Raw genomic sequence first — 13,939 nt, 5'->3', positions numbered from 1 at the left:
AGCAGCACTCAAAATGATCATTATAAAATTCAAAATCACATTCAAAATCAAATCACTCCATAAAATTACTTACCTACCGGATTTCTCGAGCCCTTACAATGATTCCGATACCTACCGAGCACGGTGATTATGGTATTATCCCCTCTGGAACATAAATTACAGCGGCTGGGAAGAGGGGGGACATTTCCACCATCGAACGTTTGCCAACGAAGGGGTTGTTACGTCTCTTACCTACCATAATTTCTATTACTTCCACAATTGGTTAGATATCTAGATTTCACTTTAATTGGCCATAATAAATTGTCTTAATTGCCAAAAAGCTGCTTTTACCTAAAATTGGTAGCTGACTGAATCTAGAATACCTTAGTAGGTACCTAGCTAGTTACAAACACTATGTAGGTAAATGTTTTATTTAAATATCCGTTAAAGTTGAAAGCACAAACAATAATCTTGCTTTTGATTTATCACAAAAAATCTTTTTCAGTGGATGCCAGCGCTGCTGGGGAAGGACAGCTAGAAATTTCAATAAACGAAGGAGAAGTTCCTAACCACGTGCAGGTAAGCATACCCAATATAATTATGTTATCTAAGTAAAAGGTAAATATAAATGACAATCATTTTATATTATTTTTATTTTGTCATAGGTGGTCGGAGGAGGCAGGTGCCTCGTTTTCTGGCGACCTGAAGCCGCGACTCCTCACCGAGTGGACATCAAGTTTAACGGAGAACCAGTGCCATCTTCTCCTTTCATCTTCCACGTAGCACCAGCGCAAAGAGTCACTATCGATACATCGCAAGTTGGTCAGTAAATTGTCATCAGACTCTTCGTAAACAAATTCAAACCTTATTTGTCAATACCTAAGTAAAAAAGGTCCTACTCTATTATTAGGATCTATATCTGGCCTAAACATCTCAAAAAAAAAGAGTGCAGCCATTTAATAAATAAGAAAAAAAAAACATTATTTATTTTTCTTTAATTATATGGCTTTATAACATTTTTTCGGAGCCAATCAGCCAGTACGGATATAAGATATAAGAAACACAAAACTTCTTGGTTACAGTAATAGTATTACAATTTATATTCACAGCGAATTATTGGATCCATTAAATCTAAAATACCATTTTTTTTAAATAAAAAAAAAATTGAAAACATTTTGCTGTAGAAACCTAGTAGAAAGAACTAAACGTTTGTTATTGTCTATTGCTGGTTGCGATTGTTATGTCAACTGTCAAAAATAAGCGGGAATTTCAACATAAAGTTATTTCCCAAAGCATAAATTGATAATTAAATTAGCAAATTGATTTGCAATTGCTCGATATCAAAATGTATTGTTTCCTAAAACTTTATTACTACAGAAATTTCTGACTATTAACTACATTTTTGTTGTATTTTGTCACTTTAGAACTGATTCCTGTGGGTGAATTAGCGTCATGTTCAGTTCGTGTGGAAGGCTCCGCTGGTGGAGAATTAACAGTAACAGTACGAGGTCCACGAGGCGAAGTCCCAGTGCGACTAACCGGAGATGCTGTCACCGGTCTGGTCGCCAGTTTTACTCCGAAGAATGTCGGACCTCACACACTTACTGCACAGTACAACAATCAAATAGTTCCAGTACGTACCTACTAAATAAATTTAACAATTATTTTAATGTAAAATACGTACGTTTCATATAGTATGTCAGCTTGCAATGGCATTGAACTGATAATAATCACAAAATAATAGAAAATTTTGTCAATGGTAGAGAATTTCAAATGTATTTGATGTTCTAGGACACACCATTTGTCTGCAAAGCATATGACAGCAAGCTAGTTAGTGTGAGCGGCGGTAATGCTGCCAGAGTTGGAGTACCAGTTCAACTGGCAGTAGATGCTGCTCAAGCCGGAGAGGGCAACCTTGAAATCACAGTCGCTGCCCGGGGACTCAACATCCCAACACAAGTACACCCACAAGTAAGTACTTTAGCATTTGTTAGTTGATAATAACTCAATAATAATCATCAATATACCCATAACTACCATTTAATGTGAATATACCCAATGTTAGTGGAATAAATAACTATGTATTTGTTTTTTTTGTTTCAGGGGAACGCTCGCTTCATGGTTTCATTTACACCTACGGAAGCATGTGACCATGTGGTCAATGTATCATTCAATAAAGTAAGTAATTCAAATTTATTCATGCAATAACAACACCAATTTGACATGGAGTCCCAACTCTTCGGTTCTTGTTCTACATGCAAAAGATCAAATGCTTTTTGATAGTTCAAAAGTTCCTGCCTATTAAAGAGACAGAACTCATCCTTCTTCTTCTTATTAACTTACAAAAAATCTCTAGATACATTTAATACTAAAAACACAACTCGCCGACAGATGTACAACAGCCATATTATTCTTAGATTTTTGTCTAGGTATCTAATCTATCAAGTCCCTGTTATGTATTTGAACTTATGTAGTTGTCTTTATGTAAACTTATATTTTGTACTTAATATTGAAACTTATTCACTGTATTCTAGATGCGTGTCCCCGGCTGCCCTCTAGTGATCCAAGTATCAGAAGGAGGCGGTGGCGGGGCTCGCGTGACAGTCCCCGGGCCCGCACCACTGCACCAGAGCGCGGCTCTCACGCTGCACCACCCCTCCGCCTCGCTTGACCAGATCGAAGTCAATGTTGAGGGTGAGAACATACGCCTATTGTGATATAAGCATATAAGCCTAAATAAGAGAAAACAATAAGAATATAAGCCTATTGTGTACTATGGCTATTATTTCTGTATTTCCACATTTTGTGTGCCTGTAACTTGTAAAGTGTTCAGGATAGCTACCTAGGTATCTTCTGACTAAGTAGACATGAAAAGTAAATGTTAGAAATGGATGAGTTTTGTAGAAGAGCCCCGTAAAGTTAACAATTTGCACTATGTGGCTTTTCTTAACTAACCACTAGCTGTTGCTTTTTGTGCAGAAAATTATATCATAATCTATTTGGTTCTTTTTTACAGGGTGGTATAAATGAAAGGGATCATTAAAATATTTTTTGGATATCTATCTGAAAATGAATGACATAGAATGAGGGTCTAAAGGGGGTCAAAGAAGTTTAAGACAGGAGAAATCATAGTTTTTTTTTAGAAAACTTTACGTTAAAGAAATATCATTAACGCTTCGCCGCACTAACAACTTCACTTGTTTAATCGCTTAGTTATTAGGACTAACAAGACTAACGACATAGTTTTAATTATATAAATGTTAGGATACACTAACGGGTTATATAAGTTCATATAGTTTTGAGTAATAAGATTTCAGTTTCCAGAGAGTACTGAAATAACATGACGTGTAACATTCATTGGTTAAGCTCATCCGCTTCGGCCTAACTGCTAACACTAGGGGTAGTTAGGGCGGGGCGGATGGCTGACGCGTGTCGCGCGCAGGGCCCAACGGCGCGTCGGTGCCGGCGGCCGTGGCGGCGGCGGGCCCGGGCCTCTTCCGCGCCGAGTTCGTGCCGCGCGCCGTCGGCGAGCACCGCCTCGGCGTGCTCGTCGACTCCGTGCCCATCCCCGCCAGCCCCTTCCACTTGAAGGTAAGCTTCCTTCACTATACGTTTGTACTTCAATGTTCTAAGTTCATTCTTTTTCGTTGGCTCTCAAAGCTAGTAAAGTCTCTCAAAACAGGCAGATAAAATTGTTCCTCTCTTTTGCAGGTGTATGACGTCACAGCGATCAGAGTAAAAGATGTCACGCATGGTACCGTCGGAAAGCCTGTCACATTTTTGGGTATGCTATCCAAAACTCTTTCTTCTTATGTCCTTTCAGCTCTCGAGCCTTGTAAAACCTTATATTATTTCCTCAGTGGAGACGATGGCAGCGGGCCCAGGGAACTTGGAAGTGACGGTGAACGGTGGTCGCGTGCCGACGGCTGCAGCAGCTCAGGGTGCCCATACGTATGCCATCAGCTTCACGCCGCGTGATCCAAGACCTCACACCGTTGAGTTGCGGTTCAACGGAGATCATGTGCCTGGTAAGTATACGAAAACATGTTTGTGGACCGACGATTTGAAACAGATACTGTGCATTAGAGGGAAGAAAACTTATCGTGACCCTGGTACAAAAAGGACTTAAGAAGGATCATGGTGGGTTTCACTCATTAAAAATCTGACACTCACGGTGCACCCACAACGGGATCATTTGATGATTTCCCGACAAAAAGAGCCTATTTTCAGTGGAGTATAAAGAAGCTCATATGTTGTAATAACAATGAATCTGCATTGGAATTATAATTTTAGAAATCTCCAATGAACGAATTGTTGGCCAAGAAAATTATTATTATTTCCTGTTATTAACAAATTTTAATATGTATAATTCCTTCAGGCAGTCCATTCGTGTGCCACGTGTCTGCGCCAGCACGTGTAATAGGCGCGGGGTCGGGCGAGTCTCCCGACAAGGTGTCAGTTGGTGAAGCGTACACCTTTAGCGTGGATTCGCCCACCTCACCCCACGTTGAAGTGCTGGGGCCCGCTAGGAGACCTGTACCTGTGCAGGTTGGTAGCTGCCCACCCATGTCCATTGAACCAACACACTTGTGGCCTTCTTAGCTAACAAAATAACCTTACAATATAGCTCTCATGTTAGTAGGCTTCTCCACAATTTTTGATAGTGAAACAGATTACCACTTTGCAAACGTAATGTAGGACCCTATCTTATACATTTGATGCAGAATCTGGGGCGATTACGACTTTATTCGTAAACAATTGAGACTTACACGCGATAATCTGTATAAAGGCATGATACCTTTTAAAACCTTTAGTGTAACTTGTCAATGAAAATATGACTAAAATTTCGTCTGTTGTAGGTATCGGCTGAAGAGACTATCGGTGAAAATGAAGCCAGCAAAAGGTATACCATCTCGTTTGTGCCCGTCGATGTTGGTGATCACAGTATTGAGGTAAGTCAAATACAACAAAAAATCATCATTACCTCCTGAGCCTTTTCCCAGCTATGTTGGCGTCGGCTTCCAGTCTATCCGGATACAGCTGAGTACCAGTGTTTTACAAGGAGTGACTATCTGTCTGACCATCTCAACCCAGTTTCCCGGGTGACCCGATACTTGTCAGACGTACTGGCTTCTGCCAAAGATGTTCAAATACAGCTAAAACTATGATGCATTATATTATATTTTTTTAATATAAATATTATAATTTATTTTCGTAGGTACGTGCCGGCGCTATGGGTGGTCATGTGGAAGGCAGTCCGTTCCTCGTGAAAGCTTACAGCGCGGCGCGAGTCAACGTGACGGACATCTCGCCCGGCGTGGTCGGCCGTCCTGTGTCCTTCACCATCAATGCGTCACATGCTGGTACAATATTTAAATTTACACTTACTAGCCATTTATTTGAGTTATTTATTATAATTTAACATTTCTAAAAGACATTTTTGTATTCTCTTGCTGCCGTACTGAATTAGGAATGAGGATGTAAGGTATTACGCCTTCTTTGTTGGTCTATGAAGATAAGTGAATTTTAAAAGTAGATATTGTAATGTTTTGCGTTATTTTGTTTCAGGTGCCGGCAATTTAGAAATAATAGTGGCTGTGAATGGTCGGAATGTGCCAAATTATGTACAAAGTGAAGGGAACGCCAGGTTCAAAGTAAGTTAAATATAACTATGTGCTGAAATTACCAATTTATCTCAACGATAAACGTTCAATTGTTCATAGACAAACTTTTCAATCCAATTCCAATTCAAGTTCAAACAACGGTGGTCCAATTAATCTTCCTTGAGGTATGCCAAAAACCCAATCTTTCACTCTAACCCAAGTCGCCTGCTAGAAGCTTAGATACAATCTCTTTGACTCATTTTCACAATAATTACCCTCTACCCAGGTAAACTTCAAGCCAGTAGAAGCAGCTCCGCACACGTTGTCGGTCCGGTTCAACGGGCAAGCAGTCCCGGGGTCGCCGTTCACTTGCGCCGTGTCCGCGCCGGCCGCCGCTGCCGACGCCCGCGCCACCGGCCCCGGGCTCGTGTCCACGCCTAGAGCCGAGCCCGCTGACATACAGCTCACTGGCTTTCATAGTAAGTGTGTTTGGTAAACTTCAGTAGAAGGAGCCCCGCACACATTATTGGTCCGGTTCAACGGTCAGGCAGTCCCGGGGTCGCCGCTCACTTGCACCGTGTCCGCGCCGGCCGCCGCCGTGAGGTTTAATGCCATAGTGATCGATAAGGAACAAAGTCAGACGCGCATGCCCATTTTTTGCGTCCTTCAACTGAAAACTTTTTACCACTTAACTAGTCCATATATAGGTAGATAAAGGTAGAATTCCGTGGATCGCGGCTGTCGCAGCCGCGCGCGGCCTACGACAGTCGTCGGCCGCGTGCGACAATAGTCAACCTATGAAAATGTATGGCACCGCTGCCGAGGCCCGCGACAGTCGCGCGGCCGACGAATTTCGTAAGCCGCTCGCGCCCGTACGCATCTCAACATGGTCTAGCGCTTAATAAAATCTATAGAATCTTAGTAAAACCAGAACTGAAATGTTTTTTTTTTGAAAACTCACTAGAGTGAGATCTTGCGTGATTGGAGGCGGGTAGCAACATAGGATACAATGTGTCGAAAAATCAGTATCTAATCTGTAATAGCTCATACCTTTGTAAAAAGCAAATTGTTTATATTATGGCTAGATTGAATACTGTCATCCATCTATTGTTTGTGTATCACAGCATTGTCTAGGCTCATGTTTATTATTTGGGAGCAAACTAGTTAAAGTGTCAGTCTTGCCGAGCCTCAAATGTCGACGCGCGTTCGACGACGCATTCGGACCTTATTTTGGGGTTGTGTGAAATGTCACTGTACGTTACTTTATACAAGTCAGCTTTTAGGCAAAAAGCCGCGGCTAGCTCCTTGCTTTCGATATTGTCAGAAAGTATGTGGTAAAGATAAAAAAACGATCGTTTCAATTAGTTATCAAGAAAGTTATGATAGACTGGTGTTACTTACCCGCAGCTTCTGGATTGGATGTAGATTTCGAGTGTAAAATTGACGGAAGGACCAATTTAACATTTGCAATAATCATACTTGAATAAGTTTTTTCATTATTCTGTCTCTCGCGAAGAACATGTCAAGCTGTCGGCTACTTAATTTCCTAACTACCCTCTTTCTAATAACGAGAAAGGGGACTTCACGGACCAGTATCTATAAATACAACTGTGCATTCTTTTTAGGCTTTATAGATAAAGCGCTGTATCTTTTTGTCTCAAACAAACTTTTTAAACCTTCTAATATTTCATACTAAAACCTACCTTTCTCTACAGCAGGCGAGCCGACAGTGTACGTAGCGGGTCCCGGCGGCAGCAACGTCCGAGCCCGCCTCTCTCCGACCGGCGAGGGACGGTACACAGCGACATACACCCCAGAGGCAGTTGGCAGACATACGGTGCAAGTGACTTGTGCCGGCCGACATGTGCCCGGCTCGCCATTTACTTGTAATGTCTATGATGTTAGGAGGGTTAGAGTCACGGGGTTGGGACCTGGAGGTATGTATGATTTATTAAAAACTAATTTGCCACCTATGTATTACTGGAATATTACACCTTATCTTTTGAGAAATTTTATGTCATCCTGTGACACGTAATAATGATTTAAGATGACGCAAACGAAGCAATAATGTTTCCCTATTCTTGTTCTCTTCTCTTTGGTTGTAAAATAAAATACATAATACTATAATATACATATATACTTCCAGCTCAAACTATAAAACGTTTATGTATATAAATTAGGCTGGAAAATCAACCCTTATCGAACGTCAAATGAAAAGACAGTCGCTAAAACGCCCACTCTTCACCACTTTTTAATTGTTGTTTTACATTCTGCATATCCTTTATGTGTTTTTGCATTCTGCGTATCCTCTAACACTGTAACAACCAAATATATATTTTGTAGAACTAGAAGGCACACTAGAAGGGCTAAGTCTCGACGAGGGCGCGGAACCAGAGGAGCGTGGAGTAGAAGTGGGCAAGCCTGTCACGTTCAGTGTGGACGCGGCCGGCGCCGGAGAGGGAACGCTTGAACTCGTCGTGTCTACACCTTCCACTACGGTTAAGGCTGAGGTATGTAGATATTTTAGTAGATAACTTGATATATTCTGGAATAACAGAGCAATTAAACGTAATCCGCCATATTGAAAGCATTTACACTAATTGAAAAAAATATATATTTTGAATAATTTTCTCTTACATATTTATTTGGATAGATAACATATTAAAAACATTAAACACTCAACTCACTGATGCCGCTTACAGCAACTAAAACAGGGCCGGCGAATTTTCAAATGACCCTTCCCGTTGTTGGCATTTCCTTCACTTGTGATCTTTCAAGCGTCCTTTGCGATTTACATTGGATTTAAAATCAGGAAGACCAGTCTAACAAATTGGTCTTGGTTTAAGGGTGCGTCCACATCTGGCGAATGCGCCGCGAATGCGCAGCACGCGAGCCGATCGCGAGCTGTCCGCGAGCTGCGCGCGTGCAGTCACTGCAATAGTTCGGTGCGCCTCTTTAGCGCAACTCACGCAAGGCTCGTATAGAGCGCGCGAGCGGCGCGCGATCTGCGCGCAATCAGTTCTCGCCCTTACAGTTCCGTATATTGGCTCAGTACTATCGAAGATGGCAGACGTCGCGCGCCGCCTGCGCGCCGCTCGCGTGCGGCGCTTAGGTCGCGCGCGAGCTGCGCGCGGGCCAAGCAGAAGCGGCGCACGAACAAAAATGCACGCGCGCAACTCGCGAACAGCTCGCGATCGGCTCGCGTGCTGCGCATTCGCGGCGCATTCGCCAGATGTGGACGCACCCTTACAAGAAATCCGAACCCCTCATTAGTTCTAGTAACTGATCGTTATGGTCACGCCTACCGTACATTACTTGACCTACTAAAAGGGACCTGACCTGCCTTTTTTCCCTCTTTCCTTCCTTCTTGGGCTAAACCTATTCTTTCGTTCCTAGGTGGTAGCAGTAGCCCGCGGTCTGTACGACGTGACGTTCGTGCCGGTGTCGCGCGAGCCGCATCGCGTGTCCGTCACCTTCAACGAGCAGCCTGTGCCCGGCAGCCCCTTCGTCTGCCGCGTCAGCGAGCCGCATACATATGTACAAATTGGTAAGTTAACAGTAGAAATAAATAAAACCGACTTCAATAGTATATCTATCTTAAACCTTCGCCTAAGTCTGACAATGAAAACCGCATCAAAATCGGTTCACATAAACGTGAGATAATAGTGCACAAACATACACAGGTCCAGGTCAGACTGAGAACTTTTCTTTTTGAAGTCAGTTAAAATGCAGATGATCTGTTATGTATATATATTCACCTCTCCAGGTATATTCACCTATTTTTTTGACTATTGGCTTTTAGCTCTAGCTTGAATTCGTCGAATTTAGATTTTATGTAAAATTAAAAAAAGAGATTATTTTTATTATGAAACTCAAATTGGCTTAGGCTTAGCTAAATTCAATCATCGCCCTTCCTTCCAGGCGGAATAGCAACAGTGGAAATAGACGAAAACTTAACAGACGTGGAAGTACTGTCCCCCACCGGGACCCGGGTCGCCGAGGCCCACTTAGAGGACACGGGACTCCTGACGTTCCCCGCGGGCCGCGTGGGCAGGTACGTCGTGAGGAGCACCAGGGGCCCGGTGGCTGATGTGGAGGCCCTGGACGCGTCGGCTGTTAAAGTGCTGTCCATTGGTGACGCGGTGGCACATCGACCTGCTATACTTACTGGTGAGTTTGATAAAACATTTGCTATACTTCAAACTAATCTCATGGATTGTGATGGTTATTTGATGATATGGTTGGGGCGCGGATTTTTTTGCTTCAGCCATTGCTGAAAAATCATTTTTGCCCCAAGTCACTGAGGATATTCGGTGACGTGAAAATCTCCAGTTTCCAGTACAAAATGTTACTAGTGGGAATAGTTGCGCAATATGCATTGTTGTATTAAAAGTATATTTAAAAAAACTTGCCCTTTAAGCTTTCTTAGCCTTATTAAAATTTTATTTCCGTAGAAGTCTCTATCGTCGATATAGTATAATTTACAGAGGTCACCAGCAACAGTCTAAGTACTAGACTTAAACATTTTAGCCATGTTTTTCACATAGGTTACCCAGTATTTACCTAACTCTAAACTACATTCCTTCTCACAGTGAACACAAGCGGCGCCGGTAACGGGCGTCTCTCAGGCCGCGTATCATGCGGCGGTACTGCAGTCCCGCACTCAGTGCGGCGGCGCGGCGGCTCCCGGCAGGAGCTGGTGTGGCACCCCGCGCGGGCCGCGCCGCATCGACTCACGCTGCTGTGGAGCGGGGCCCCTATTGATAACCAGCCGCTCATTGTTGATGTACAGCCGGCACATCATGGACAGGAGGTATGCATTATTGAATTTGATTGGCATTACAAAAAAAAAAAAACAATTTTCAAATATTATTATTATCTTTTTTTGTCGTCTTTTGTATTGGTATTATTTGGCATGTAATTAAGGCGTTACTTGTGTAGGTGAAACTGACCAAGAACCTTAATATTTAATTTCTTTTGAACAACTTCAAAAATGGTAAAGTTTCTTTACTTTGCACCCTCGCGTTTAACCGTTTAAGAGAGGGTATTCTAAAAACAATACAAGAAGGTTGATGTTACCTAAATAAACGTAATTCCACAACTGTTATTAACATTTCACACGTACCTATATTAATATTACCCAATCTTCCTCAGGTGGCAGCCTCCGGCCTAGGGTTGTACCAAGCACAAGTGAACAGGGTTGCGTCATTCAGTATCGATACTCTCGGCAGACCCGCCAGAGAGTTTGACGTTGTCGTGTCCGGCCCTGGATCACGGGCCTTGCCTGTGCGATGCTACCAAACTAAGTCAGGATTACTGCAAGCGGAATATACCATCACTGATGTTGGACAGAGCACTATAGGTCAGTAATAATTAATTTTCCACCTTAAAAATTCGGCTAATGTTAATTATGTCTAATTTCAATATTTAATCGCAAAACAAATTGATGGATAGGTTATAGAAATCCGTAGTTAATGGTGCCTTATTTATTATTGTTTTATTGCGTTCTATATAAAGTCTAATGTTGTACATTTTTATTTTTCAGAGGTACTACACTTATCGAAGCCTGTGTCTGGCAGCCCATACACTTGTGAATCGTTCGATTCTAACAGAGTCATAATTTCTGGATTACCTACAGGAAACATCATAGCACAAACACCTATCAATTTCACAGGTAGGTAACATAATTAAAGTATATACATACTTCTTTAATGGTAGAGATGTCCAAAAATATCGATATTTATAACATCGACTTTTATTGAACTGACAATTTTTTTGGATTAATTTAAACTACCCGTGCATCGAAGAGCACGTTAATGTCGGGCCCGCGCCTTATCTCTCCGGTGGTGTCGGATTGCCGTCCCATCGGACTATGAGAGTGAAGGAATAATGAGTACAGTTGTGTCTGCGCAAATGTTTGTGCACTATAATATGTCCTGCGCAGTTGGCTGATCTCCTTATATGAGAACAGCTGCCACGACTGACAATCATGTATGATAATAAATATTTTTTATTCCCAGTTGACACAAAAGACGCGGGTGTAGCGGAACTAGAAGTGATATGCGAGGCGATGGGTGAGCGTCGTATTCGCCTGCCAGTCGATATCAGGGAAGACGGACATACATACCGAGTGCGCTTGCGACCTACCGTACCAGCTCATTATAGGATTTATATCACTTATGGAGGTAAATATGGTGATAATATATTCTTTTATTGCAAAATAGTGTGTGATTAGAAAGTGTGGAAAACAAATACAACAAAAATACGCTTTTACAAATGCACAAAAAAACATTTGTAACAACTAAGTACACACATAGCTACGATACGATGTTCCATTATGAGGATCCAGTAATGTCTATATTTTACGGCTTCATCATCAGATCAGTTCGACAGTACAGTATTATCGTATTGTCATCAGGACTACATACTGCTGCTAATTTTCATAACGCTACGACTACTTGAATAATATGGTTAAATAGTTGCTGTACATAGTAACATATAGGTCTCTAGTAAAATAAAATGTTAAAAGTTAAAAGCAGATTATTTTTTAATCAGTAATCAATTCTTGATATGGAGAAAAACTAGAATTAAAAATCAAAGCCTCTTTACAATTATCATATAGTTTAAGAATTTTTAACTGACACTAATACCAATATCCTCTTTCCAGGAGCAAACGTATCCGGCAGTCCGATATCCCTGGGCGTGCTAAGCAGCCGGATCAGCACCAGCATCGCGCGGTGTGCCGGCACGGGGCTGGCGCATGCACATGTCGGGAAGGAAGCCGCGTTTACCATACACTGTACTGAAGATACCGCGCCTACTGTACAGGTGAGGAAAGATTTTTTGGTTAATGCTGTAAATATTATGTGGGCTTGTCGATGCTCTTGGAAGCTTCTGGAGCACAAATCCGTTTCTTTACTAGAGGTCAACTATTAAAGTTTTTAATTTTATGACTCGGTAGCTTTATTTCCATCAGAATATTATATCTCTGTTTGTCCTATTTTGTCCTTTTAGGGTCGCTTTTTCAATAGTTAACTTCTAACTAAGAAATAAACTGGCGGTTTGACATAGTTTTATACAAGTTAGAAAAGCTATCAAAAAATCAAACAAATAACAAGATAAAAGTTATCCGACGGACAAAAGATCTGTCCTAACACGGACATTTACAAAAAAAAAACCTCAATGACTCTTGTTTTCAAGAATGGCGCACTTATCGACGCTTTTGTATTTTATCAATAGACGACAATATATAGTAGACAATATCAAATTTCTATTTACCATAAAATAACTACCTGCACATATTTCTCTTCAAGGTTGAAAGACTAACATCGGACGAGAAAGAAGACAGCTCAGACACAGGACTGTTAGAGTGTCGGGTTGTAGCAGGGGCGCCTAGAGAGTGGCTCTGTGCGTACATACCGCTGGTTGTAGGCTTGTATGAAGTCAGGATATTCACATCTTCTGGACCTCTGCCCGGAAGCCCATTCCCTGTTAAGGTGAGTCATTGTTGATAGTATTTCATTTAAGAAATATTAACAAAAAAATTAAGAAAAGAGTTATGCAAAATTTTCTTGAACAACGACATAAATATGTATCATTTATTTAGTCAAGATGCTTAGAAATTGATTGCCCTATTCTCTAATAATAATACTTGTGACAGCATAGCTGTAATTATTTCATTTTAAGCGTTCCTTAATAAGGGAAAATGGTATTCTATTACTAAGATTTTGCTGGCAATGTCTATATTCAGGCTGTGTATGAGCTTGAGAAGTCAGACAGTTATTGAGAGCTGATTTGTACAGGCAAACGATTTGTGGCTATTTTATAGATGGTAGGTACGGATTCGTGCTCGACGGGTCCGTACCATCTTTAAAATTGCCCCAACTACGTACTACTAAATCTTAGCTAGTTTTTTATTAATTGTGTATAGTTGAATATAGTTTTGTTTACACAGGTGATAGACACATCAGCCATAGTGGCAGTGGGCGGGTGGGGCGCGGACGGCGCGGGGCGGGTGCGGGCGCCCAGCAAGCTCGTGCTCGACACCAGCGCCGCCGGGCCCGGCACCCTCGAGTGTCTGCTGGCCGGCAGGCATCAGCGTTAGTACAACAATCACTAATTCACATAAATCTATAGATATTTATAGAAGGTTTAATTGTATAATTGATTCCTCGCCTGAAGGCGCTAGGGGTTCATGAAAATGATAACTAGCAGAGGCAAACAGACACAGGCAAATGTCTGTCACCGTCACCCCTTCCAGAACCCTTTTATTTATATCCTTATAGCTCTAGTTGTATAGCAAAGTTGACTATATATACATATGTTTATGCACCAGGCTAAACCTTCAGTGCGTTTCA

General features: G+C 41.7%; 1 protein-coding gene across 2 annotated transcripts in view; it reads left to right on the top strand.

Moving 5' to 3' along the window:
* Positions 1-13,939, top strand: part of LOC124644930 (filamin-A) — a 93,345-nt gene that overhangs the window by 71,864 nt on the left and 7,542 nt on the right. The window contains exons 24-49 of one of the 2 annotated variants that reach the window (XM_047184633.1): positions 485-558; positions 645-801; positions 1,404-1,612; positions 1,771-1,950; positions 2,083-2,157; positions 2,514-2,673; positions 3,422-3,570; positions 3,691-3,763; positions 3,840-4,007; positions 4,358-4,527; positions 4,839-4,931; positions 5,198-5,342; positions 5,548-5,633; positions 5,869-5,921; positions 6,003-6,061; positions 7,298-7,519; positions 7,926-8,092; positions 8,979-9,129; positions 9,504-9,752; positions 10,175-10,395; positions 10,737-10,944; positions 11,128-11,256; positions 11,603-11,767; positions 12,250-12,410; positions 12,896-13,078; positions 13,537-13,681. In XM_047184633.1, coding sequence (XP_047040589.1) covers positions 485-558; positions 645-801; positions 1,404-1,612; positions 1,771-1,950; positions 2,083-2,157; positions 2,514-2,673; positions 3,422-3,570; positions 3,691-3,763; positions 3,840-4,007; positions 4,358-4,527; positions 4,839-4,931; positions 5,198-5,342; positions 5,548-5,633; positions 5,869-5,921; positions 6,003-6,061; positions 7,298-7,519; positions 7,926-8,092; positions 8,979-9,129; positions 9,504-9,752; positions 10,175-10,395; positions 10,737-10,944; positions 11,128-11,256; positions 11,603-11,767; positions 12,250-12,410; positions 12,896-13,078; positions 13,537-13,681 — 3,852 coding nt within the window. Of the gene's footprint in view, positions 1-484; positions 559-644; positions 802-1,403; positions 1,613-1,770; positions 1,951-2,082; positions 2,158-2,513; positions 2,674-3,421; positions 3,571-3,690; positions 3,764-3,839; positions 4,008-4,357; positions 4,528-4,838; positions 4,932-5,197; positions 5,343-5,547; positions 5,634-5,868; positions 6,062-7,297; positions 7,520-7,925; positions 8,093-8,978; positions 9,130-9,503; positions 9,753-10,174; positions 10,396-10,736; positions 10,945-11,127; positions 11,257-11,602; positions 11,768-12,249; positions 12,411-12,895; positions 13,079-13,536; positions 13,682-13,939 lie in introns of both variants that reach the window. The other variant, XM_047184624.1, reaches the window with a different exon arrangement.

The sequence above is a fragment of the Helicoverpa zea genome, chromosome 2, assembly GCF_022581195.2.
Source record: "Helicoverpa zea isolate HzStark_Cry1AcR chromosome 2, ilHelZeax1.1, whole genome shotgun sequence".
NCBI lineage: Eukaryota > Metazoa > Arthropoda > Insecta > Lepidoptera > Noctuidae > Helicoverpa > Helicoverpa zea.
This window is presented reverse-complemented; position numbering and strand designations above follow the sequence as displayed.